Here is a 27,428-nt window from a genome sequence, read left to right on the forward strand (position 1 = left end):
TGACAAATATTTCCTATCACAAATACTGTGAGCTTATCCTGGGTTCCACTTATCTTGGATCACCAGCTCAAAGTTGGAGCACAGACTTTCCTTGCCAGCTGCCACCCACATTTCATAGAGTCAAAGAATCATAGAATGGCTTGGGTTGGAAGGGACCCCAAGGATCATCAACCTCCGATCCCCCAGCTGCAGGCAGGGTTACCAAGTTCCACATCTAATGCAAGTTTTCCCTGTTTTCTTTCTGGGCTCACACTTGAAGTGGGGAGGGAGTTATTTCTGTGACCCTTTATAGCAGTTTTTGGCTGGATCAGCTCCCAGAACCAAACCTGTCTCCTCCTGCGTGGTGGTGACTACATTTGCTCCTGGGGCTGAGCAGCCTGTGTTAGGTCAGCACTGTCCATATGCAGAGGAGTGTCCTTGGCTTTTCAAACCAAGAGGCTGAGCTGCCACCTGGGCAAAGGAAACCTGCGAAGAGCTCTCTTGGGGCACCATGACTCTGAGCCCCATGGGAGCAAGCCAAGGCCCAATGCCCACAAGTCCGAGACCCTACAGCAGGATGAGGTCTATAGGTAAGAAGAAATTCCATGCTAAAAAACACGGTATTTGTATCTATCCTGAGGATTGCTGCAGTCACCGCTGCTTGTACCAGCAGATGGTGGTAGAAAATCAAGGATGGATGTTTGCATTTCTGTTCTGAAGGGTTTTAACTGAGGTGAGCCAGTTTGGTGATGAAATAGCCACCCATATTCAGAGCTGATCACAAAAAAAAAGCCTCTAAACTTTTATCATCTCCCCACCTTGTGTGCTGTCCCTGTGAGCAGAGCACTGCATGCAGGCATAGAGCTCAGGCAGATGGGCACGTGGTCCTCTCCTGGAAAGAAATTCCACCTTTGCACTCTAGAAAGGCAATGATTTGCTTTAAAGTTTAGTGGCAGAATATTCATAAGTTTATAGGTTAGTGCAACAGAAACAAGATTTAGTAACTCATCCACTCAAGTAATCTCAGCATATTTCCAAAATAGAATTGAGTTGGGTTTTTATATTTAAATTACCTCTGAGTGCTGACGGGGCAAATATCAGTGTGAGACAAATCAAGGAGAAAGAATGGCACTTTCTAAGGCACCTGTTCATCATGTCTTGCAGATCCACATCCAAATGCCTTAAATCATACTTTCTGAACAGCTGTCTCCAGCCTGATGCTAGTACTACTCACAGGCAGCAGGACTGCTTGCTTTAAAGCGTGCTTGCTTTTAGTTGGATGATAGATTACTTTTTTTGGAAGTGCTCAGAAACTGCATGCCAAAGCTGAAGCCTCCGCTGGTGAGGTTTATTGAGTGGGACACCAGGGTGATTCTCACAGACTACAGTAAAAGCACACATGAAGATCAGCCACAGAGTGAATGTGAGGGATGTGCTGAGCTTTGGGAAGAGACCTGTGTGAAACTAGCGAAGGCTGTAACAAAGACCTGAAGCCCAGATGACTCCCCAGTGATGCTTCTCACAGGGATAGGCATCCTTGCTACCCCAATGACATCCCATTGCAGCAATTTTCCTGGAAAATGGGCTATCAGCATGTGGACTGAGTGCTGTTCCCAGCACTTGAGCTTCCCCTTTGGCTCTGCATTAATAATGGCATTTTGCTGTATTCAAACAATAAAACTGAAATCTTCCTTGGGCAGCCAACAGAAGAAAGGAGCACTGCTTCAGCCGTAGGGCAGCAGAGAAGCAGAACAGCCAGTTGTGGTGATGCAGCCATGGCGTAGGGCCCAGCCACACAGACATCACAGAGGTGGTGGCAGGGACCAGACTGTGCATTGGGCACAGAGGCATGTGGTGTTCACATAGGTGGATGTGGCCTTCCCCAAGGATGCCCCTCAGGAAAGCAGCTTTCTGAGCAGGATGCCTGCTGCATGCACCACCACCAAACAATGGGAACAGGTGTGCAGAGCAGCTGGAGGCCCTGCTCCCAGCTGTAGGCTCCCAGCTGTGAGGAATCCAGCTGAGCCTGGCAGAGAAGCAGCAGAACAGTCCCTTCCCTACATGCACTAAGGAGAGGGCAGACTGGAAAACAAGCTCTTTACCTTGCTGCTATCTCGAGTCAACATTTACCTAAGCCAGTTGTTAGCTCTCTGTTCTGATGCCACTAATTGATTTCCACTAAATCTGAGGGTTGCTTGCTTCCCAGGTACAATGTTACTTGCAGATCAGTCCCTCAAAACCCTGTTGTTGCTCACAAAATGAGCCGTGGATTGGCTCTGAGCTGGTACAGCTTGCCAGGCAACCCAGTTAGAGAAAACTGGTGTAAGGTTTGTTTTGCTGGTTAATTAGCATCAGAAGTTCAGGGTTTCCAACGGCGACTGGGAAATTGGAAAAGCTAGCTGTCAGCACCTGCTGGTCCTGCGGAGCACTGAGAGGCTGTGCCTGGCTCTCTGCGAGGCGGCCATGGGACCTGGCCTCTCTAAAGGCTGTGCAAAGGCTATTGCACAGCCTTTGCACAACAGCAGTTCCCCATACGGGCGGGCTGCAGGCTGTGCCTCGCGCTTCGCCCTGATTGTTGCGGTTCCCATGACTCTCCAGCCCCTCCTCTGGCTCCCAGCGTTGGAGGCTGAGCCCTTTGGCCCAACAGCCTGCTCTGAAGTGTCAATACGCCACCAGGACGCCGGCTTGCAGGGTCAGCATGGTTTCCAGGCAGTGCATGGCTTTGCTGCTCTGCTTCCCGCTGCTTGTTCCTCCTTCTCTGGAAGCAGGTATGTCACAGAGTATAGCTGCAGTTAGCTCACCGGCAGCAGAACTCTCCGCTGTTGCACATAGAAACCTTTGTCCTGTGAGTTTCCCTAAAGCTCTTGCTTGCTCTTGGTGATGGCAGCCATGCGTTTTTTCTGCCAGCTGAGGGAAACTCCTTCCATGCTCCTGCGTGTCTCTTGCAACGGGGTCCACTGCCCACAGGGGAAGCACCTGGAGCTGCTGTGATGTATATTGAGCTGTGGGACTTTGCAAAGCAGAGAACCGATAGCCTGGCACTCAGCTGACAAGAAATAAGAGAGGGGAAGGGTGCTGTGCTTCTGAAGCAGCAAAAGGAAGTGAAGCAGCAGCTCTACGGTAGCTTTGTTGTCCGTCTGAAAAACAGCATCTAGATGAATACAGCAAAACCAGTGCTTCATGGTTGACCAGGTCTCTCAAATTGTGGTGAACAGGGCTGGAAGAAATACATTGAAGTCTGAAACGTTCCAGTGTAAGTAAGTGGAGGACATAGAAATGGAAGTGGGAGGGTGCCACTATCCATGCACCACACACATTGCCTGCCCTGTTGGGGTCTGTATGTAGGCTGATATGTATGCAATGTACCTGCAATGTGAGATTAAGTATAAGATCTTAAAGAAAACCATATTAAATGCATACAGCCTGACTTGATCTCGGCAGAACAACCCAGCTGACATTCCTATAATGGACAAATGTTTATGAACATCCCGTGATAAATGAGGTGCATGCCACACAGTACTTTAACCCTTCAGATAATTTTGAAACACGTTGAAAATGACCACAACTTTGCTCATCATTCAACAAATGCTCTCCCAGCAGGCAGGAGGCAGCTCCCCTTCTTTGGGGGTCCTGCAGTGGACAATGTCCTGGGGATTGGGCAGGACATAGACATCATCCTGAATCCCTGAATATAGCCACAGCTGGAAGGGAAATAGTTGCAAGCACTGAAATTGTAAGTTGTTGTCACTAAGCTCTAGGATTCTCTGCTTACATTGAGGGAAAAAACAATGCAAAATAAAGTCAGTCCTATTTCAGGACTTACACTGTGTATTAGATGAAGCAAAAGTACATTGCAGAGTTCTTGTTCACTGTCGTGTGGTGTGATGCATCCTGGTGCTGAGGAGCAGCTCAGCACAGTGACAGTGCCATCAGCATGCTTCTATGAGCTGGGAGCAGATGCAGCTCTAGGAAGTGAGTTCTGCTGATGTTTTCCATCGAGCATTTGTCCCTGTGTTTTCTCAAAGGACAGCAGCACCACACAGGGAGAAGGGGCCCATGGCTGCAGTCTGTGAGACTGGCAGCAGCACGGAGCCATGCAAAGGCTCCAGCAGGCAAAGCAGAGGGCATTGTCTTGCCTTCCTGTGTACCTCAGTGTAGGTATTTTACAGAAGGAAATAGAGAAAGCTATATTAAAGCACTGTTTCTGTAATTGTGGCCAGCAAGGAAATCCCATCTGCAGGTCCAAAGGGTCCAAGCAGAGTATCCCACAAGTCAGCTTTGGCTCCAGTCCTGTTTAACATCTTCATTAACAATCCAGACAGTGGGGTAGAGTGCACCCTCAGTAAATTTGCAGATGACACAAAACTGAGAGGAGTTGCTGATTCACCACAGGGTCATGCTAACATTCAGAGGGATCTAAACAGGTTGGAGAGGTGAGTTGATAGGAACCACATGAAGGAGAAACAGCCCAGGCACCCAGCTGGAAGTCAGCTCTGCAGAAAAGGACCCGGGAGTCCTGGGGGCACCATGTTGAACATGAGTCAGCAGTGTGACCTGCTCAGCATTGGTGAGGCCACAGCTAGAGTGCTGGGCTCAGTTCTGGGCACATCAGTACAAGAGAGACCTGGATATGCTGGAGAGTGTCCAACAGAGGGCCATAAGAATGATTTGGGACCGGAGTATACGGAGAGGCTCAGACTGCTCAGCCTGGAGAAGAGGTGGCATAGGGGATCTCATCAATATCTGTACATAGCCAAAGAGAGGGTACACAGAGGATGCAGCTGGGCTCTTTTAAATGGTGCCCAGTGCCAGGACAAGAGGCCATGAGCACAAACTGTAATGCAGGGGATCCCTCTGAATACCAGTTCTGCATTGTGCTAGAGATAGAGTGCTGGCACAGGCTGCCCAGATGCTGTGAGGTCTCCTCCCTGGGGATCTCCAGCAGTCCTGGGCACCCTGCTCAGAGGGCTCTGCTCGAGAGGGAGTGGACCAGAGGGACACAGAAGACCCTGCCAGCCTCAGCCAATCTATGGTTTTGTGGAAGTGTGAAAGGTTTTGAGATAAAACCATTAAGGAACAGAGCACTGGGGGCTTAGGTCTGATTGCCTGACCCATCACCAAGTGGTTTACCATAGTGAGTACAGGACAGTTGAGTGTTGCCATGTACATCAATCAGTACTAGATAAATCTAGATAAATGCTTTTCAGCTCCTAGAATTTGAAGAAACTTCATGACACATGTAGAGACCTACTCTATAATGTGTGATAATGCTTTAGGAGTCACTGACATACAACATTGGGATACTATGCCATTTTCTCACAAGCTCTGGTCTCTGTGGGACCCAAGTGCTGTCACTTGACATGCCAGGAAGCACGCCAGAGTGAGGAGGCTCTGCAGGGCTGTGTGTATTTTCCCAGTTTCTCATAAGCAGCAGAAAAGCTTTCAGAGGAAATCCTCCTCCCTGCCCTTTCTTTCTGGACTGCACAGACATATGACCAACTCAACATGCTACTGTTTTACAGTCTTTTTAAAGCAGGAAGAGGCAAACAGCATTTTTCAAAGGCGCAGAAGAGCCAATAGCTTCTTCGAAGAGATAAAGCTGGGGTCACTAGAGCGAGAATGCATGGAAGAAAAGTGTTCATTTGAGGAAGCAAGAGAAATCTACCGTGATGATGAGAGGACAGTAAGTAACACAGGGCTGGGCAGGTGGGCTCTCCACTGTTCAAGGGTGTGCTTTGACTCTTCAAATCGTGAGGGGAAAAAAAAGTGCCATGTTGGGGGGCAGTGGGAAGGTGGATTCTCTCTAAGCTGTCTCAGACTGCACAGAGAGGTAGGTTGCAGAGTCTCCTTCTCTGAAGATATTCAAGACCCACCTGGACATTTTCCCTCTCAACCTACTGTGGGGAATATGCTTCAGCAATGGCATTGGACTAGATTATCTCCAGAGTCCCCTCCCAACCCTTCTGATTCTGGGATTCTGTGACCCTCCAGTTCCCCAGTGAATCCGGGGCTGACAATCCCTTCAATTACTGCACTGTGAAGCGTTTGCTTCAGTCCCTCGCACCTTCTATATTCACAGGTTATTGATGGATAACCTATCAGTGTGTATTACAGTGTGCCCTTGTCTGCTGGCATGGAAGTACTGTAGAATGTGGAAAATAACGTACAGTATTTTACGGATGTCATGGTGTTCACTGATCATAACAGCAAAAGTGGCACCATTGTGGCTGTCTGCCATCCTATGCTACAGGGGCCATAGGGCTTCATCTGAGCAACTTCTTTAATTAAATCTCTCACCTTTTTCTTCCAGAAAGAGTTCTGGCACATCTATTCTGGTAGGAGCACTCCATGTTTCCTTGCAGCTGCAGTGATGCTCCCACTGCCTCCGTTCCTCACGTGATGCAGGCTGACGCTGCCTGTTTTTGCAGACCCCAACCAGTGTGACTCCAGCCCCTGTCAGAACGGAGGGATCTGCGATGACCAGTTTCAGGATTACGTCTGCCGCTGTCCTCCGGCGTATGAGGGCAAAAGCTGTGAGACAGGTCAGCAATGGTGTGGCTTAACAAAATTAAACTATCATTGCTAACTCAAATGCAAGGCATTGAGATTGACAGGAGCAATCAGTACTGATGGCTTTAACCAGGCAGGCACTGCTCAGCACCAACAGAATTCAAATCCTACAATAATTTTGGACCAGCTGAGAGAAAAGGAAGATAGTTTTTCCTACCCAAGAGCTGAAGTTGCTTTGACTTAGAAGGAGGATGCAATGAGTGAATGAGAGCCGAGCTATACATGCATCCTAAGCATGGCTCTTCCTTCCTTCTGCCTGGAGTTCCTCCTACCGAGCTTTGCCAAGCAGCTTTTGATGCAGCAGCAGCTTTTGATGCAATTGCTGTACACAAATCAATCCATACACAAATCATTGAAACCTGCCTGGCTGCCTTGCTTCCCTATCGACACTTCAAGCTGTAATTTGATCATGTTAAACATGAAAACCCACCTGCAGAAACCTTAATGCTCTTTCTCTGCCTTTAGCTGTGGACAAGAACCTGAAGTGCATTTACGACAACGGCGGCTGTGAGCAGTACTGTGCTGACCAGCAGTCTGAAAAACGAGTGTGCTTCTGTGCAGAGGGCTACACTTTAGCAAATGATGGCGTGTCCTGCATTCCCCAAGGTAGGATGCCATGCACCCCATGCTTAGTCTGAGCCAACCCTGCAAGACAACTTTTCAATGCCTACACCTTAGGAGGTGTGAGGTGTCATGCATAAATGCCAGCTCCTCCTTCTTCTAGGCCAGAGTCTAGAGCAGCAGTCTGGGCTTCTGCTGAAGCACCCCAAAGAAGCAATATAGAAAGCATGTGCACTGAGCCCACCCTAAAAGCACTGGTGGGATCTGCTGAGCCTCTACTTGAGGCAGCTGAATTAGGTCTGTGGCCCCCACTCTATGGGGTTCAATGCATGCAGACTGTATTCCAGGACATGTTCTTGAGTGTGGCCCTCAAGAGTCAATGGCCCCTTTGGATTACCCACTTCTTGTCCCCAGAAGTCTCCTCCTGTGAGACATGGGGCATTTGACTTCTAATGTCCCAACTCCTGAGGCCAAGCCCAGTCTGCTCTCTGGGCAGCACTCACCACTCATTCCATGGACAAGACCTGGGCAGTGGAAGCATAACCCATGGCCAGGTGGGATGAAGAGAGCAGAGCAGCAGTGCCCAGGAATTGGGGTCAGGCTGAGGGGTCTCAGGTGATAAGAGGGGGGTTGCACCTTATAAGTCAATTTTCTTTTGTTCTAGCTCACACGTGCTGTGAGTGCATGTGATTATTTTGGGGGCAGTGCTGATTTCTCGCTGCTCTCTAATCCATGAGAATTCATGACTATCAGTTTTGCAACCATTTTTATTTCAGCGCAGGAGTCAAGAGAGGAAGAAGCCTATTAAAACCAAAGAAAAATGACAAAATCCATTCTTTTTTTTCTTTTGTAGTAAGACCTATTTCCTATTTAGCAGGTACGACACACTTGGTGTTGCTCTAGGTAATACAGATAGATATTTCACTTGTCCAACAAGGTAAATGCTAAATGGGACTCCATTAGCACAAGTTCATTGTTTTCCCAATACCTAAGCTGGCACCTAACTCTGTTGCAGGTGCCTCCTTCAATTATGTTATTAGAGGGGAAAAGGAGGCCCTTCTCAGGGCTGCGCACATAATGAACAGAGCTGCAGGGAGCACGTGCTCAGGGCTAAAGAAGCAGTTCTGAGGGCAGAGCCCCCATACACATGCAGCAATGGAGCAATCATGCGGAGAACTGATCATGACAGCTCTCAACAACAGCAATTCTGTTCAAAAGAAAAAATACTGGTAATGTGCTTATCCCTTATTAGCAGATTCTGCAATGCCACGTGATGGGGAAGCTGCTTTTTTGAAAAGCTGAGAGCAAAGAATTGGATATTCCCCATAGGCCTGAAAGTGCATTTTTGCCTGCATGAAGAGAAGATGCACTTGTTGTGGCTGCCTTCTTGGAGCCAAAATACCAATATTGCTGACTGTGTTCTGTGAGAATGCAAAACTCATGAGGCCTCACCTGCAGTACTGCATCCAGGTCTGGGGCCCCCAGCACAGGAGGGATGTGGAGCTGTTGGAGCAGGTCCAAAGGAGGCAATGAGGATGGCCAGAGTGCTGAGCCTCTCTCCTGTAAGGAAAGCATGAGGAACTGGGCTTGTTCAGCTGTGAGAAGACTTTTTTGAGGCCTTCCAGTACTTAATGGAAGATTATAAACAGAGGGGGACCAACTTGTTACATGGGCAGACAGTGGTAGGACAAGGGGGAGTGGTTTTAAACAGAAAGAGGGGAATATTAGATCAGATGGTAGGAAGAAACTCTTCACTCAGATGGTGGTGAGGTGCTGGCACTGCTGCCCAAAGAAGCTGTGGTGCCCCATCCTTAGAGGCTGCTGCAAAATCATGGAGATGGATTCAATTCAGAACCGTGGATCCCAAAACGACAGAGAGCACTTCTCATCACAGTGCTACTGCAGAACGATTGCTGGATGGGAGGGATGGTATATTCAGTTACAGCACAGCTGGCACCCCACTTCCGGCAACAGGCTCTTTGCATCTGTTGTGTGAAGGATGTATACAAAACACCACAGTTTCCTCTGCACCGTAGCTCAGAAGCAGGTTTGGTCCTCAAGACTCTACTGCCAATATTCATGCGCATGCTCAGGCTATAAAAGGACCTCTGACTGATAAGTGCAGCTTGGAAGAATTAAAGATGACCTGAACAGAAGCAAAGTTAGAGATATAGCAGAAGACACAGTGGTGGTATATGGATAAGTCAATGTAAAACCATATCTGGCTGTTTGCAGACAAAAATAAAAAAAGCCTGCCTGTTGAGCAGCTCTGGGTGAATTCTGAGAGACCGTGCTCCCACACTATGAACCTGTTTTTCAGCTAATAGAACTCCATTGAAGATGTTTAGAAAAATCAGTCAGAGACAGTTTGCTGTGAATTCAGTGCAGTGAAATCACACTTGTTATCTTTTCTTTTTTTTTTTTCAGTGAAATACCCTTGTGGAAAAATACCAGTGCTGGCAAAAAAGAATGCAACTGCTCAGGGGAGAATAGTAGGTGGTGTCACCTGTCCTCCAGGTGAATGTCCATGGCAAGTGAGTCTTCCACAAATATTCACTGTGGTCATTGCTGTTTTTCTTGTGAAGCTATTATCTTATATTCAGTATTTTGAATGTTAAAATGCACTGAAAGTGTAAGGTTTGGGCAAACCATCCATTACCCAGCAGCTCCACCTGTTTCAATCACGGATCTCAGCCTTGTTCTGAATGCCTGCTTTCCTAGTAGTCGAGTGGTAACATAACCTCCTCTGCCTCCTGATCCCTTCATCATTAACCATACTGCTAAGAATTTTACCTATGGATACACTCTTGGCCAAAATACACAGGATCTATGCTAAAAAGTGGAGAAAATGTTGATGTGAAAACTCCTCCCTCCTAAACTCTCTGCAAAATCAGAATAATATTCTCAAAGACAGCTGCGTACAATGACAGAAAGAAGCAATATAAAACTGGACTCTACTGAGATTCAGGTCAAAAACTTTCTTTCTGTTGGCAGGCCCTTATAATACAGGATCAGAAAGGGAAGTGTGGTGGTAGTCTGCTCTCGCCAGAATGGGTGGTGACTGCAGCTCATTGCCTGGACTACACTCATTCCAAACAGCTCCGGGTGAGGCTGGGTATGTATCTCCCTTTCCCATGCTATCAAGCTGTGGTTGTCTTAATTTCTCCTTCTGACAAGGTGTGAAAAACAAAAAGTGTCAGACTAGAAATCTCCTGTATCCACAAACTCCCAAGGAATCCAGTTTCTGGCCAACATGACCTGCAACCATTAACTTTTCCAGGTGAATACTCAATAAAAGTTGACGAGAAAACTGAGCAAGAAAGTGGAGTTAGCAAGATCATCAGACACGAAGAATACACCAATGGACAAGTCAATCATGACATTGCCCTCCTGAAGCTGGAAACACCCGTGAATCTCACCGATTTCGTGGTGCCAATATGTTTGCCTGAAAAACGGTTTGCCATGTACGAGCTGTCCTCCATTAAGTTCTCAACGGTGAGCGGATGGGGACGGCTACTAGATGGAGGGGCTACTTCTACTTTTCTGATGCGAGTTGATTTGCCGCGTGTAAAGACACAAGAATGTGAAAAGCAGGCCAATTTAAACATCACTGAGAATATGTTCTGTGCAGGAGACCTGACTGGCAAAAAGGATTCCTGCAAAGGAGACAGTGGTGGACCTCATGCCACAAAGTACAAGAACACCTGGTTTCTGACTGGGATTGTCAGCTGGGGAAAGGGTTGTGCTGTTGAAGGCAGCTATGGGGTTTACACAAGGGTATCCAGATACATCGACTGGTTGAAGAGGTACATGGAATGACAGCAGTGAACCACAGCATTTCCCTTCCTTCATTCCTCTGTGGCATTTTTGTACTGAAGCATTCCTCCATTAACTTAGACACGTGGTAAATGTGATATTGTTCACAATTTTCAATGAGCCTAATGCCTGCCTGAATACATAAAATAACTCTGATATTGTTGTAAACTTCAGTGTCTTGTCAAGAGGCCACAGAAAGGCCCTATCAAACCAGACTCAGAGTCCCTCATTCTTCACCCATTATCTAGTAACAGAAAAGCTTGGTGCTGAGAAACGCTGTCAGTACTGTGTCGAGTACACCGCGATCCTTCCATGTGCTGCCATTGTGGCTGCTGGTAATCAATGATGTACAGACTTCCTGAGCAAGAAGTCACATGAGTCTGAATGATTATGAATGACCCCATTTGCCATACACATGTGCAATCTCTTTCAAACACATTTACACTTTGGGCTTTCACAACTTCCTGTGCTGATAGGTCCTGCAATATAATGAAGCAACAGCAGGAGAAAGAGAAATGGTGTTTCTTTTAGCTTATGGTGAGGGAACTTTCTCTTGCAGTCCCAACAGGTGAATTTAAGAGAGAGGAATTACAGGCATCCTCAGGACAAGAGCATCCTCAGGACAAGAAAGCTGGGAAAAGATTAATTCCACATTTACAAGTCTGCTATGAGAAGTTGATTTTAGTCTTCCTGCACTAAATATTATTGCAGTAAGGCTATTAACAATACATTTATGATTGATGAAGAATGCCACAGAGCTAATCCCATATTTGCCTTTCTGTAAAATTTGGATTATTTCAAATTATGCTGAATATCAGATTAATCACAAAGACTTATCAGCAAGTAGGACACTTACTGTGCTCTAGTATCAGGGGAGAACACTGGCATTATACAGTACATGTAATACCAAACATCCCAAAATCTGTGTTACTGACAGAGGAATGGGGGGATGAGAGAAGCTGCAAATTCCAGAGACCTAGGAAACAAGTATGAAAGCATGCCTTGGAGGTTCTGGTTATACCTAAAGAAATAACAAGACATAACAAGACCCACTGTGAGTGAGAGGAAAAAAAAAAAGGAAAGCATTTATACCAGCAGAAGCAGCACGCAAAACAAATAATATTTTTTAAAAAATGAGGAAAATTCCCAGGGAGAAAGGTGAGTGGGGGCAGCAGCCAGCAAATGAAGTCTCATTTTCACCAAGGTGAGGCACCTGGCATTGCAACATCATCCCCCTAGACCCCTCAAACTGAATAGCTGTTGATTTTACAGGCTCCACTGGGTGACTTCTCTACTGTAAATATTGATATTTATGAACAAGTCACCCCGCAGAAAAAGGGCAAAACGCAGACAAAACATCCAGCCAGTATTAATGGCAGCGTGGCACGACTTTCACATAATAAAGCCAAGATTATGCATATTTTTAACATAACAGCCTATGTAAACAATCACAGAATCATAGAATCATTAAGGTTGGAAAGACCTCTGGGATCATCTAGTGCAACCCCAACCCATCTCCACCATGTCCACTATCCATGTCCCTCAGTGCCACGTGCACACAGTTCTTTAACACCTCCGATGCGATGATGACTTCATCCCCTCCCTGGGCAGCCTGTGCCAGTTCATCACTGCTCTTTCTGAAAATAAGTTTTTCCTAACATCCAACAGGAACCTCCCCTGGTGCAACCTGTGGCCATTCCATCTAGTCCTATTGCTGTTACCTGGGAGTAGAGACCAAACCCTACCTCACTTCAACCTCCCTTCACGTAGTTTCAGAGAGCAATAAGATGTTCCCTGAGCCTCCTCTTCTTCAAACTGAACAACCCCAGTTCTCTCAGCCGCTCCTCGTAAAATTTGTGATCCAGGCTCATCACAGCTTCATTGCCTTTCTCTGAACATGTTTCACAGCCTCAATGTCTTTCTTGTAGTGAGAGGCCCAAAACTGAACACAGTACTCAAGGTGTGACCACACCAGAGCAGGGTACAGAGAAACAATCACTTCCCTGCTCCTGCTGGCAACACTAACTCTGGTACAAGCCAGGATGCCACTGATCTTCTTGGCTACCTTGGCAAACTGCTGGCTCATGTTTATCTGGCTGTCAACCACCACCTCCAGGTCCTTTTCCTCCACACAGCTTTCCAGCCACTCTGTCCCAAGCCTGTAGCAATACCTGAGGTTGTTGTGACCCAAGTGCAAGTGGGTCTTGTTAAAGCTCATACAACCAATGGGAAGCACACTGTGGCAGCAAGGAGACCTCACCAGGCCCTGGCACTGGGAAACCCCAAAAAATAGGGAGACAGAGGCCAGTTTTGGTGACCATCTCCTTGGGTGAGGATTGGATGACACAGGCCATGGGGCCACAGGGTGGCAAAGCCAACGGAGCCAGCATTGAGCAACACTGTGTGAAGCATGGAGTGTGGCGGCGGCAGGGAGTGGGGCTGCCATGGGGCACCCCTCAGCATCACGCCAAGCCCCACACCTGCCAGCACCACGTTGGGTGAGGTCAGCCTCGGCCAGCACTTGCTCAATAAGCTGACGATTCGTTCCCAACCTCTTCCTTTAAAAAAAAAAAAAAAAAAAAAAAAAAAAAGAAAAAAAGAGGCGACACATAATCGGGCCACCCCCCCGGCTGAGAAATCCCACAGAGGCTTTCCCCCTTCCAGGGCGCTTCCGCTATTTCTGGGCAGGGTGAAGCAACGCCGCCGCAGTCCCTGCCCGCCCGGTGAAGGCTCCGTCCCGTCCCGTCCCGTCGCGGTGCCCATCCCGCGCCACTATGGCCGGCCGCCTGCTGCTCCTGCTGCTCTGCGCGGCGCTGCCGGACGAGCTCCGGGCTGAAGGAGGCGGTAAGGGGCGGCTCTGCGGGGCGTCCGCGCCGAGGAGGGGGTGCCCTCCTCAAAGCTTTTAGGGAGCTGCTGTTGAAGCGCCCGCATTGGAAAGTGCCTCCCGCACGCGGGCGGTGCGTGAGAGGAGCGGGGGCTGCGGCCTCCAGGAGCGGGCAGACCGGGCTGTCACCCCCAAGAAGAGGCAGCCTGAGTCCTGCCGGAGGGCAAAGCAGCGCCTCGGGGCGGGGAGCGGCCGGGGGGCAACTGGGGTGCTGCGAGATGGCCGCTGGGATTTAGCCCCGGGGGGTCTTCCCTGTAGAACGGGGCTGCCGTCGCCGGGAGCGCGGCTGCCTTCCGAGCGCGGCGAGCTCTCGTTCTTGTGCTCTGCCGGCTGCCCCTGGCCGCGGGCTGGAGCTTAGGGGTGAGCGCGTCCTGCCTCTGTTTCTGCTGCGAGGGTCAATATCAAAGTCAGAGCAGAAAGCCACACCGGGCGGCTTCTCTGAAGGCTTTGACTCTTCTTTCAGTGAGTCAGCCTGCTTGGGTTTTACAGTGAAGTCCTTCCACAGCCAGCTGCTGGAGTGTCCTACTTGAGCAACCAACACCCTGAGCTCCTTCGTGTTTTTGAAGAAGGCAGGACGGCAGGAAGCTCGAGGCTGAGAATGCTTATCGGCTGGTTCAAGTTTACAAAAACATCCTCATGCAGCAGTGATGTGGAGGCAAAGGAGTCCAGTGACCCCACCGGCTGCATCCTTTCACGTCCTGCACTGCAGAGAGGGACTTAAGGACAAAAGAGGCATGGGTGAATGAACTGACTGTTACTGAGCTAGAAGTTACAAGCATTGCTGTAGCCCTCCTGCACATAGACTTCTCAGAGCAAGTGGAACACCACAGTTCCACACACACATAGGCTCTGTGCTGCTGCTCAGTATGAACAGCACTTGCAAAATTTGGCTCTGTTATCAAAAAGTATTAGTACTGATCAGATAATTCACATATTGCTGCATTGGGCTGCTTAAGGTCAATGCAAACTGATTCCATTGCCTTTCAAGTCCCATCTGCAGTGCTGCCTTCCACTCTGTGATTGGAAAGTACTTTTTCCTCTGTAGGTTTCAGGTTTTTAGAATGCTAGTTTTCAGAATCCACAAGCTTTCCTAAAACATTTACTTTTTACAAGGTAATTGGCAATCTACTTACTACAGTGTTGCTTCTGTTGTTCCTGTCAGTTAATACGTGCACAAGTTACTGCAGAGTGTCACGATGGCTCATGCAGCCAAGTGGCTTAACGCCTCTGATCCTTCCATTAAATCATCAGCTACCTGCATCTTGAACTTCAAGGCAGCAGGTCCTGTGCTCTGCGACATCAAACTTTTAAAAAATAAAATGACCCAGCAACTTGAACTCAAGCTGTACTTTCTTTAGATGCTGAAGGTGACATTCATTTGCATCTGCTCTTTATTAAATCTTTGAATACAGCTGCCTTGGCTGTACTTGGAAACTTAGAAGTGTAAGAAGTAAGACAGAACCAGCACAGACTATGAAAGACAGTTGTTAAGTGTGAAGAAAGACCCAAGGGCAGTACACTGGGGCTTGGGGTAGTGCAGGGCAGTAGATCTCACACATGGGCTGTTTCTTTTTTGAAAGTGGGACTGTGGAACAGCTGTTCCCACCTGCCAGTGGAACCCAATGCTGGCAAATTACTGCATCTTCTGTTTGTGTGGTGTTTGTTTGCTGGACCATATGTCTCCAGAGCAGCCAGTGGTGTTGCCTGGTTGCCAGCTTTAAAACCAAATCAGGGGCTGCAGCCTCCCACACCATCACTGTGGCAAGGCAAGTCATTCTGTTCAAAGCTGGAATCTAGAGCAGGAGCAGCAGAAATATAAACCTTCGGCAGGAACCTGCACATTTTATTCTCAAGACTAACAACAGCGGACAGAATTTTGCATGCCTCTGGCTTGTCTTGGAGTTACTGATCTCACAGAGATCCTGAGATCCCAGCTGCTTGAGGGCTAATATTACAAGTGATGTTGCCTATGGGAGGGTGCTGAGAATGTCTGATTTGTTTTTCTTTCTTCACTTATTTCTGATGACTTGTTACCGCCACCAAATGTTGCCCTGTAATTGTACCATTTTCTCTACTGTCTAGTGTTCATCAAGAAAGAAAGTGCCGACAAGTTCTTGGAAAGGACAAAACGTGCCAACAGTTTTTTAGAAGAAATGAAGCAAGGCAATATTGAAAGAGAATGCAATGAGGAGCGCTGCTCAAAAGAAGAAGCAAGAGAAGCCTTTGAAGACAACGAGAAAACTGTAAGGATGAACTAATATGGAACATAGGCCTACATATTTTGTGTTTACAAAATAGTATTGATGTATTATGAGCCAAGACTTACAAGTGTTATTGTAGATCACTTACCACAAAGAATAGGTGGTGATTTTGATTTTGGCTGGAATTGCTAAGGCATACATGTACAAAAACAGACATCATTTATCTCTTGCAAGGTCACCCCATGTTAAAGACTCCTTTCTTTTACCTGTTCTGATCTGCTTAATTCATCATGAGGTATTTGACCTTTAAATAATTTGGTACTCCCTACGTTAAAGCTATTTTCTCTTGTGGTGTAGCTGAGCAGTGTGACTATGTTCAAGAGTTCTTAGATAGAGAGCCCATGGAAGGTTGAGATGGCAAATACTGACATGGAACTTCATGTGAATATTTTTCCATATTTATCCCAAGAAGTTTTACAGGGCTTATATCATTTTGTGGCTGTCTTTTCCACATTTAAATTGACAGAACGTGTACAGAGGATAGTTCTTTATGTTAAATTGCACACATGGAATGAAGTCTGTGTGTGTGACTTTTTTGTCACCTTCCCTACCCTGGAGGTGATTAACTTTAGCTTGAAGTACAGTCAGTGCCCAAGCTAAAGCTACAGAGTTGGGGAAAGTACGGGAACTAGAATCAGTAGTAATATATGAAAACATAAGTGACTTTGTGGTGGAGGGAAACTGGGAACATTGGCTGTATGTGGAACAGCTCTGAAACTGGAATCAAGGCCAGATTCATTTAACTGTAGTGTTATTTGCTGGCCAGAATGTTTTTAGAGTGGCCCTGAGGTGAACTGGGTGGGGAGTCGTGGGTGCATCGCCAGGGCACTTCAAAGTATAAGGGTTGAACCATAGCAGAACTAGCACAGCCTGTTCTACCTGGTGACCAGACCTGGCTGGAAGGGACCGTCTTGGGCAGACAGCGTACCCAGAGTCCTCAGTGAGAGGGACAGAAAAACACCAGTCAGACAAAATACTTTTAAACCTTAGGATTTCTGAGGTCCTGCTCCATAGGGGTACAGGGGAAGGAAGCTGAAAATTTGACATTGCAGGAGGGTAAGGAAGTTCAATCAAAACCGAGGGCAAGAGACAGTTATGCAAGAAATGAAGAGCCTTATGCTGAGTGAGTGACATTAAGAAATCTCTATGGAGGTTCAGGTATTTTTGAAAAGCGTGTAAGGCCTGTTTCTCTTGATCTGAGCACTATAGATGGTTTTAACCAGGTGGTTTAAATTAATTACATGACAATATCAGACAGCAAGCCACTGTTTGCCTGTAAATTAAATTTTTGTTTCAACAATTGTTAGCTTCAGGTATTCTCTGTACGAAAGCTCTGATATTCTTCTGAAGAACTGAATTTGGTAATTCTCATTTAACTCTTTTTGTTTTCTTTTGTTTTCGTTTGCCCCAAACCAACCCGTAGGAGGAATTCTGGAATATCTATGTAGGTAAGAAAGAGTCTGCATTTGTTTAGAAAATTAAGCTTCCTTTTCGCAAGGTTAAAAAGGAAGCACCTCTTACATAACCACTTCCTGCTGCCTTGTTTATTCTTTTCACTGTTTCCCCTGAAAGAGGAATCTGATTGATTTACAGCCTTGCAGTTTCTCGAACCCAATCACTTTATTTGACACCAAGATTCAGCAGCCTCCAGTTCCTGGGATGATCTTTGTCCTCTCAAAAAAGAATACTGGCCCTTTGCGTGCCAAGGGTAGTGAGAAGCAGAAGCTGGGCATTTAGCTCTGCCCACTCATCATCCTGCAGAGGGTCAGCCCAAGATGGAGGAGTCCAAGTTGCAAAGAGTCATAGATGGGGGTGGCACTTCACTACATCAGGTGATGCAACATATCAGTCTGTGCTGCACAGTCACTTACTGTTTGCATGCCACTGCCCATGCCACAGTGTTGCTGATTCCTGTAAGACAGAGATTTGGTGGGAATTGTTTTCTACAGAGCTGTTTTGCATTCAAGGATGACATACCAGCGGGTTAGCAGATACTGCCAGTCAGTTTTCTCTGGTTTTGTTTTTCTGGAGGTTTAACTTGTACTTATTAGGGTTCTGTTGTTCATAATAAGCTCACAGGGACATATTCTTAATGTATTATTGATTGGTAACATGTTCTCCTGAAGTATGTGTCTAGCCTTCATGTTAGGAAGAGTACCTCAAAAATGTTAACCAGAGATTGCTCAGCTTTGTCTTCTGAGTCTGAAGAAAATGGAAGACAGTGGTCACGAAAAAGATGCAGGCTTTCACAATCCTCTAAGGGAGGGAAGAATTCTTCATCCTATGGGGTGAAATTGCCAACAAAGCCTGCATCAGTGCTGCAGTGAACAGAAGTGGAAATTTTCAAACCATTTTCTCATGAGAATACAGGCATTGGAACATCAGTGCCAGTGCTCACAGCGGAAATGCCAATTTCATACATCCTAAACCACAGTCCACGCATGCCTTATTGGTGTTTAGAAGTTCTGAAAACCACAGCTGCCCTCAGCCAAGTTAGAACAATTCATTCTCATTTCTTTTCTTAGTAGGGGATACTGCAATGTTTTTGTGCAATATTGGTATAAAACTCAGCTCTCCAGCAGCAACTGCAGTACAGGGAAAATTAAGAAACTATGGTTTCTGTCAGTAGGATGCTGCTTAGCTGAGTCCACTACAGAACAGAGCCCTCCAGTACAGCAGAGGAGGCAGAAACCAGGAGCTGTGCTGCAGGCCTCCAGTGTGCCTTTGTTTTAATAAATGCTGATCTTGCCTTTCTACCATGGAGGATAAACATCAGTCTTCAACACCTCTGTGGTAGATCACGTGGATGCAGCATTTGGAATGCTGGTGTTTGCGGCCATGTTCAGGTACAGAAGGGATGAAGAGTTGTGGGGCAGTGCAAACAAAGCCCCACAGGTGTTCTCTGTGACAGATGCAACTTCAGCAGAGGAGTTCACAGCCAAGGGCATCATGCAGATGACACACTGGATCCTTAGAATGAGCAGTATCCTGCATCTTCTCTCTTCTGTGGGCACTGCTGTTCTTTCAGCTGCTCCAAATGGAGCAGAATAGGTGGTAACATTCAGAAATATGTGCGTTTCTAAGGCAATGAATTAGCAAGCATCAGTTCTCCAGATATCCTCCTTTTCTTATCATTCAGAAGGGCCTGGCAGGTTCACGTGATGCAGGAATGCATTTGTTACCGTGGGTTGCTGTGTGGGAGAGACGTGGTAGCAAGCATCAGTGCAAGAGTGAGATGCCTTCATGGAGGTAGGAGAAGGGGCTGCTATGTGTCACATGTTTCTAAATGCAGCATAGCCTGATTTCCCTTCTTGTGACTGTATTATTTGTGAGCTACGTGTGGCTGGGTTCAAGTCAGGCAGTTGTTCTTGTGTCATGGAAAGGAAGAGAGACTGTAGAACTGTGTTTCAGATACGGAGATCCCAGCTTAAATACAGGGAGAGTGAGGTAAGAGCTAATTCTTTGATACTGACGCTCGTACCTCAGTGGATACAATGAGACATTTTTGGTACCACAGGCAGCACAATACAGGAATTTGTCCTGCAAACATGGATTTAGAAGAGCTTTTACAGTGTTTTATTTTGTTTATCTCCTGATTCATATACTGGTTGCTTTAAAAGAGCAACGCTGTGGGCAAAACACATGCACATGGGATGAGATGACCTTTAAATAACTAATAGTTGAGTTATTATTATGTGGAAATGGCATGGAAATGCTTTAGACAGTAGTTGCAACATGAAAACGTCCAGTCTGCTTCTACAGTCTTCACCGTAAATAATGTACACTTTGACAAGCAAGTATTAATTTGTCTTCTTAGAAAAAAAAAGCTGTAACTACACACTGTCAAACAGTAGCCACCAAAAACAGATTGCAAAACTGAGGCTGTATATATGAATCACGCTTATTTGGAATGATTGCAGTTGCTCTTGCTCTGCCTGGAACGTGGCCACTCACAAGACATATGTCTTAAAAGAATGATTGCTTGTCAAAACTAACCCCCCTTTGGAGTTCATTGAAAATGTATTTTCTCTAACAACAATTTGATTTTTGGTTTGTTTTTGTAGATGGCGACCAGTGCAGCTCAAATCCTTGTCACTATGGTGGACATTGTAAAGATGGACTTGGTTCCTACACCTGCTCCTGTTTGGATGGTTATCAAGGAAAGAACTGTGAATTTGGTAGGTTTCTCTTTCAGAGAATTGTGGCAGTGAATATGCCAGGTTGCTGAAGCATAGAGACTTAACAATCCCTTAGCAAGCATTATTTTTCACTTGGAAAAATGCATAGAATAGGTGGCTGTCAACAATGAGATGGAAGCGTGTCAGAAACGGAAAGCCTTCTGGCTCAGCATCTGGATAGTGATAGTGAGTGCTCCAACACTACGCTTGCTCCAAAGAAAGCACTTTTAATTATCACAGTGCCTCTTTACGTGAGCTTAAATCCCCAAAGCATGACAATAAATCTAAGAACCACAAGATTCTTACTGCTGATATCAAAGAGCCTGGATTCCAAGCTCAGAAGTACAGTCCTGATCAGCTCACAGCATGAAGAACCAAAGAAGGCAGATCTCAGAAGACGATGCAGAGATTTTTAAGCCTTGCAAGGAATCGTCTTTTTTTTTTCTTCTAAATCTGTCTGTCTATCTTCTGTCTTTCACAGTCATACCAAAGTACTGCAAAATAAACAATGGTGACTGTGAGCAGTTCTGCAGCATCAAAAAAAGTTTGCAGAAGGATGTTATGTGTTCCTGTACAAGTGGGTATGAGCTGGCAGAAGATGGCAAGCAGTGTGTTTCAAGAGGTACGAAGCCACATGGTAAACTAATGCTGGTGAGGCTTATTCCACAGCTAAAGGATATGTTTTGAATCATATTCTACATGGCATAGTTTTAAGACTGAAGCCAACTGGTTTGTATTTTCAAAGCCTTCCATGAGGTGATGTGATGAACTTCTATGAATGAAGCTGAGGCACCCTTTGCAGGGTGCCTCTCACAGAACTACCTGAGCAAATAAAGTGCTACTGACAGGAGAAAATTGTAGTTGTTTCTTGTAGTTGTTGAGAAAACTGTAATTGTATCTTACATTCTGTATAAAATAGCCACTTGCAAAAACTTCTTTTGATTTCAGTTAGTTAAATAGTAACAGCTGACATTAAATAATTAAGACTGATGCTATTTTAAGTACATTTTCATTGTATTCCAACAAATCAAGGGAGGGAGGGGAATGTGAGTCAACTGTATGATTCTGCCATTGTTTTTTATATCCTTTACAACCTGGGCTGTCTCTCTTACGCAGTACACTGAGTTTTCTAATTAAGATGATTGTAGTAAGAGCTACGACAAGCGTATGGCAATGTAAACAACTGAAGATAACTTTAAATACTTTGAAAACACTGTGCAGAGACTGAACTTACAGACAAGTTTTAGGACACACAAATGCCTTTCATCTGCCAAAACAACTGGTTTTCCTCCTTTGTTGCATCTGCCAGGGTTTTGTTAGTCTTGAAAACAGCTGCATTAACTGATAAACTGTGAGATGGTGTTGTCAAAGAGTCTCCTCTTCCATGCATATTTCAGTCCTTCTTCTCTAATTGTAGCATTCTTGTCTTTACAGTAAAGTACCCATGTGGAAAAGTTCTTGTGAAAAGAACTAAAAGGTCTATCGTTTTACCCACTAATAGTAGTACCAATGCAACTAGTGATCAAGATGTCCCCTCCATGAATGAAACAAGTCTGGAGGAGGACTTTGCAACTACCACAGAAAGCCCAACTCCCCCTCCTCGCAACAGATCGAGGATGACAGATCCAAATGTCGATACCAGGATAGTCGGTGGGGATGAGTGTAAACTTGGTGAATGCCCATGGCAAGTAAGTCTGATGCACGTGATTTTGATGGAAACTGCATAATTGTTTATTTAGTCAATTTGTGTTCTGCTGTGTGCTGTTTGTAGTTGGAATTGGCTGAGTTACATGAACTCAGGCATTTGTGTGTGCTCTTCTGCAAATTGCAGCCTTAGGATATCAAAATGAAAGGTTTTGTGACATTTTAGATAGTGCTGCTTTTAAGCTGTTACCAGAGAGGGTTTTTGAGACATGCTGGTTCAACAATGTTGTCTTTACAGGTTGCACTGCAGTTCTGTGCTTAAGCTGGGCTGTTCTGACAGAATTGACCTGCTTCTGCTGTTCTTTGTCATCTTTCTTTGCATTTCCTTTCTCAACCTTTCTAAGGAATGATGACTTACCTTCTCTGTTTCTCAGAATGAGATGTATCACAGAGTGCTTTTCCATACTGATCTGTTCATTCACTGGGACCATTAGCATGGTAGTCCAATTCTGTATGGGTGTAGTGTTGTGTAGGTCTGACACAGGTAAGAGGAGGTTCCCATGGTAACGTGGGCACAGAGCTTAAACATTTTTAGCAGATTGCTGATCGAATGGCTTGGCCAGCACTACCTAAGCGTAACTGAATCAACCTCTAGTTGCAAAAGTAAATATCATACAGTAAAATTGTGCATGTGTTGTAGAGGCTATCTGCAGAGCCAGAGCCACTGCTTATCAGGGAATTATGCTTGTTTTTTCTTAGTGTGGCTTGAGTACTCTAACTATACAGTCACATTCTCAGTGCCTTTGTCTTGCAGCCTTCCATCCCTGTTCCCCAAGACAGTCCTTTAGGAAGTATACTTGACAGCATGCATTTGCTTTCATAACTAATTTTTCCTCTTGAGCTCAGACCAGCCAAAATCTGTCCCTGTCTTCAAAACACTAGGGGGATCAAACAGGAATAGATCTTGGGCAGAAATTCTATGGGATAGTAAGTCAAGGCCCTTGCTCTTTGCTCAGCAAGTCAGCCTGCATCTTGTTCCTAGCAGGTGTCACTAAGAGGAGGCACTATGAAGTCAGAAAGCTGAACTTCTGTATCACAGGAAAACAGCTGAGACTCTGTAAAAGAACCTGCTGATCTGTAGCATATGCACATGTGTATGCAGCACTATGGACAATCTATGGAGCTCTGCATACAAGTTCCTGTAATGTGCACATATGCAGTGTGCAGAGAAAAAAATCACCTGTTTATAGCTCACTGAGATTAAGCTGCTCTTTTAAATTATGCACTTCCCATTTCTTTTCTCTCATAGGCTGTGCTGATAAATGAGAAAGAGGAAGAGTTTTGTGGTGGAACTATATTGAATGAAGATTTCATCCTTACTGCAGCTCATTGCATAAACCAATCCAAGGAGATCAAAGTTGTTGTTGGTAAGTTGTTGTGTTTTTTGTTTTTTTTTTTTGTGATGTGTGAGGATGTGTTGCAGACTGATTCTGTGTGCTCTAATACCCATGTAAGATGTAATCATATCGACTGGTTTGTTACCGGTTTGGTGCTTTGGTGGTATGCTATGTAATGTTTCCTATTGCAGAAATCCTGCTTTGTAATCACTGGGGCAGCTGAAGTAGGTGATAATGGTGATAATTTCTTCTTTGCCAGGTAGCTGGAAGGGTTTAAGAACAAATGTTCTAGAAGTGTTGGCGAGCACTGTGCTTATCAGATTAATGCTTCAACAGAAAGCTCATATTTTTTTTCCTGCAGCTCTGAAAAACATGCCAACTTTTTTCTACAGGAACACGTAGGAAAGCTGTGACACACAGACTAGAGGAAGAAGAAAATCTCATCTCACATTAGCTCACTGCTTCACTTCTGAGAAATGATACTAGATCAACACAACTATGTATTTGCACTTTTTTAGTTTTGATTCAGAGTAGATGCTCTTCCCCAGTATAGGCCAGGCTCAAGCTTCTGTAAAACATCCACCAAATTTGCATTAGTTTAGCTTTATGAATTTATTCTGATTTACATAAACTAGTACAGAAAACTTCATAAACCTTGGAGCTGAAACTGCATCCAAGTGAGGCTAATAAATATTGCAGTTTACTTGTACAGTATGAAGACTTAGAGCAGTTGCAATGGGAATACTAGTGTCCTCCTTTATCAAGGCTGTTCTTGTTTGCTGTCATCTTATCCTATTAATGATCCTTTTAATTATCTCGTACAGGTGAAGTGGACAGAGAAAAGGAAGAACATTCTGAAACGACTCATACTGCAGAAAAAATATTTGTGCACTCTAAGTACATCGCTGAGACTTATGATAATGACATAGCCCTCATAAAGCTGAAGGAACCGATACAGTTTTCTGAGTATGTTGTCCCAGCATGCCTCCCGCAAGCAGACTTTGCTAATGAAGTGCTGATGAACCAAAAGTCTGGGATGGTTAGTGGCTTTGGGCGTGAATTTGAAGCTGGACGGCTTTCCAAAAGACTGAAAGTGCTTGAAGTCCCCTATGTTGATAGGAGCACTTGCAAGCAGTCCACTAATTTTGCAATAACAGAAAACATGTTCTGCGCTGGTTATGAAACAGAGCAAAAGGATGCTTGTCAAGGAGACAGTGGAGGCCCCCATGTAACCAGATATAAGGATACTTACTTTGTTACTGGAATTGTTAGCTGGGGAGAAGGATGTGCAAGGAAAGGCAAATACGGTATATATACCAAACTGTCCAGATTCTTGCGTTGGGTAAGGACAGTCATGAGACAAAAGTAGTAGTGGTGTAGCTCTCAATCCTCCCATTAGGAAACAAGGTGCAGTTTATCTAATGGAAATGTTTTTTTTATTTTTTAGCCATATCTGCTAAACTTGTTTTGAAAGCTGGTTTCTTGAAGTTACAGTGCTGCTTCTCTTTCTTCTTTTATTTTGTTGACTTTAAGCATGTAAATGTGGTCTGCTGGTGTTGTTTTGAGTTCGCACAGTAAGGGGCTTTCACCAAACAAAATGCCTGCTCATTGGTGTCTTCTGATTACTTGACTAGTTATTTTCATATTGTCATGTTGGTTCCTGTCTGTTTGCCCAAGTGATTCCACCAAAGACTCCTGGACATAACGTGATGGAAGTGGGAAGGCCAGGATTTCAGTCTGTCCCCCTACTGCAGCCCACTCAGTCAGTAGGGAGTTTATTCCCACTAGAGCTTTTTAGCTTCTACCTGTGGTTGTCTTTAGAAGATGAAGGGAGAAGGGAAGCTTCTTTGGACAAAGCTGAAACACAAGTAAGTATTCAGTATATGTTGCTAAATAGCCATGTTCCACAAAACTTCCAACTTAGGTCACAGCAGCTAAATAAAATGTTGTGTTGCTTTATGTGGTTGTACTTCACTCTAGTTTAATTTGAACACTGATTTTCTGCTTCTTCAGAAAAAAATAACATGTATGTACACTGTTTCCTGTATCATAGGATTGTGCATGGCTAAGGATCGGAGAGGTCCTTCTGTGTGTAGTTGTTCCAGGTGCTACTGTAAGATGTATTATCAGTATACATCAGCATTTGAAATAAAACATTATTTCTTTTTTGTTCTTTTTTTATTCCCTCTGGTCAGTTCATACATATATGAGGAGAGAGTCTTATTTGGAAGTAAAGAAAGAGTGCATGTCTCCAAACAAATACGTGACACATTTCCCTTGCCTTATGATTAGCAGTGGCTCAATACTCGGTTTTATGTATACGGATTGCTGTTCCTGCATACATTCTGGATCCAAGTTGAAGGAGGGAAGATTTAGGTTGGATGTTAGGGGGAAGTTCTTTACAAGGAGAGTGGTTAGGCCCTGGAACGGGCTGCCCAGGGAGGTTGTGGATGCCCCGTCCTTGGACGTGTTTAAGGCCAGGTTGGACGGGGTCCTGGGCAACCTGATCTAAATGTGTATGTTTGGTGGCCCTGCTAGGCAGGGGGGTTGGAACTACATGATCCTTGAGGTCCCTTCCAACCCGGGTGATTCTGTGATTCTGTGATTCTGTGATTCTTCTTCAGACCTTCTCAGCTGCAGTTCTCATCACAGAAATAATGGAATAATTTGCAGTAGACGGGATGGGTGAAAGCTGTCTGGTCCAACCCCGTGCTTAAAGCAAGGCTAACATCAAAGAGAAATCAGTTTGTGCAGGCTCTGGTCAAGTTTTGAAAGCTTTTAAGGCAGAGTTGCTACCCCTCTGGGCAACAAGCTGCTGTGTTTTAGCACTCTCACAGCTAAAAATTAGTCATATCCACCTAGAATTTTTCTTGTTGAAAGATCTAAATGCAACTTTCCCTGGCTTAACAAATCCAATTTCCTCAAGCTTTTTAATATGCAGTATAGAGTCTAGTTTCCTATCAATCCTGATGGATTTTCCAAGGCTCCTCGGATCTATGATGCTCCTATGCTGTCTGAGATACACTAAACTTTGCCAGACACCTGCCACTTATCTCTTAGGGTTTGAATGGGTACTGGCTAGTTTTGTATAGCAGGTGCAGTGAGGAAGGCATGTTAAAAAAGTAGAAAGACAGCTCTGCTCAGCACCAGGGTATTGCTGCAGTCAGCAGAAAACACAGACATGAAGAACTGCAGGTCGTTTACCCCAGATGGATGATCTCCACCTGTATAAAATCACAGCAGGGTTATTTAAATGTTTGTTCAGCAATGTTAGTTCCGTGAATTTTTCTGTCCACTGTACTTTCTAACCCTTTGTCTCACATTCACCCTATACACCATCAGGGTGGAACATCCCTTTTCAGAGGGAAGTGCTCAGGCACAGGTGCTATTCAAATTCCATACAAGCACTTGTGCTAATGGCATCGTTCTCCATCAGAGAAGCCTGAAGTGACTCTTGGACTGGACTATGTGTGTTATAGATAAGTGTTGGGATGGCCGAGGAGAGGACCTCCCGCTGGTAAAGGTGGCTGATGCTGGGAAGAGAGGAAGTGTCGTTATTCTGTACTGTACAAGAGACTGTCCTTGGGTTTTGCAATTAGAGTTTATCTTTCACCAAGCTTTAATTGTGTATGGTGCCTAGAGTGCACAGGGTTTCCATGTTCCTTCCATATTCTGTAAGTGTCAGGCAAGAGGTAGAGCACACGGCAGCAGTGCAAACTGGTGGATTTTAAAATGCAAGAACTCCTCATGGCAAACAATCACTACTGATTTAGGCAAGAGCTCAATGGTAAATGGTGGAAGTGGAAGCTCAAAGCTACCCTCAGGTGCTCAGGCTTTCTCAGCCTGCAAGGAAAAGGCAGTGCTGAGTAGAAATGGTAGAAAGGAAGGATGGCAAGCAGAGTGCAATCACATTGAAGCTTTAGAGAGGAATAATATAATGAATCTGGAATGGAGGTCCTTTAGAACTGGAGTTGCCTAGCTGGAGAAGAGGAGGCTGACGGGAGACTTCCTTGCTCTCTACAACAACCTGAATAGAGGTTGCAGTAATGAGGGTGTCAGTCTCTTTTTCTCAGGTGACAGGATGTGGTGAAATGGCCTCAAATTGCCCAAGAGGAGGTTTAGATTGAATGGCAGGAAG

General features: G+C 45.3%; 2 protein-coding genes across 2 annotated transcripts; both read left to right on the forward strand.

Annotated features, from left to right (window-relative positions):
- The first annotated feature begins 2,461 nt into the window (after positions 1 to 2,461).
- F7 (coagulation factor VII) lies at positions 2,462 to 11,082 on the forward strand. Its single transcript, XM_042866517.1, has 8 exons — positions 2,462 to 2,747; positions 5,502 to 5,662; positions 6,290 to 6,314; positions 6,408 to 6,521; positions 7,015 to 7,155; positions 9,538 to 9,644; positions 10,105 to 10,225; positions 10,391 to 11,082. The coding sequence occupies exons 1-8, from the start codon at positions 2,678 to 2,680 to the stop codon at positions 10,927 to 10,929; spliced, it is 1,278 nt and encodes a 425-aa protein (XP_042722451.1). The 5' UTR covers positions 2,462 to 2,677; the 3' UTR covers positions 10,930 to 11,082.
- A 2,476-nt stretch (positions 11,083 to 13,558) lies between these two features.
- Positions 13,559 to 25,463, forward strand: F10 (coagulation factor X). The gene is made up of 8 exons (XM_042868009.1): positions 13,559 to 13,770; positions 15,893 to 16,053; positions 17,495 to 17,519; positions 20,136 to 20,249; positions 20,731 to 20,871; positions 21,684 to 21,937; positions 23,203 to 23,320; positions 24,115 to 25,463. The coding sequence occupies exons 1-8, from the start codon at positions 13,701 to 13,703 to the stop codon at positions 24,657 to 24,659; spliced, it is 1,428 nt and encodes a 475-aa protein (XP_042723943.1). The 5' UTR covers positions 13,559 to 13,700; the 3' UTR covers positions 24,660 to 25,463.
- The last annotated feature ends 1,965 nt before the right edge of the window (positions 25,464 to 27,428 follow it).

Source organism: Lagopus leucura, unplaced genomic scaffold (genome assembly GCF_019238085.1).
Source record: "Lagopus leucura isolate 7727_CA_CO unplaced genomic scaffold, USGS_WTPT01 Super-Scaffold_100001, whole genome shotgun sequence".
Lineage (NCBI taxonomy): Eukaryota > Metazoa > Chordata > Aves > Galliformes > Phasianidae > Lagopus > Lagopus leucura.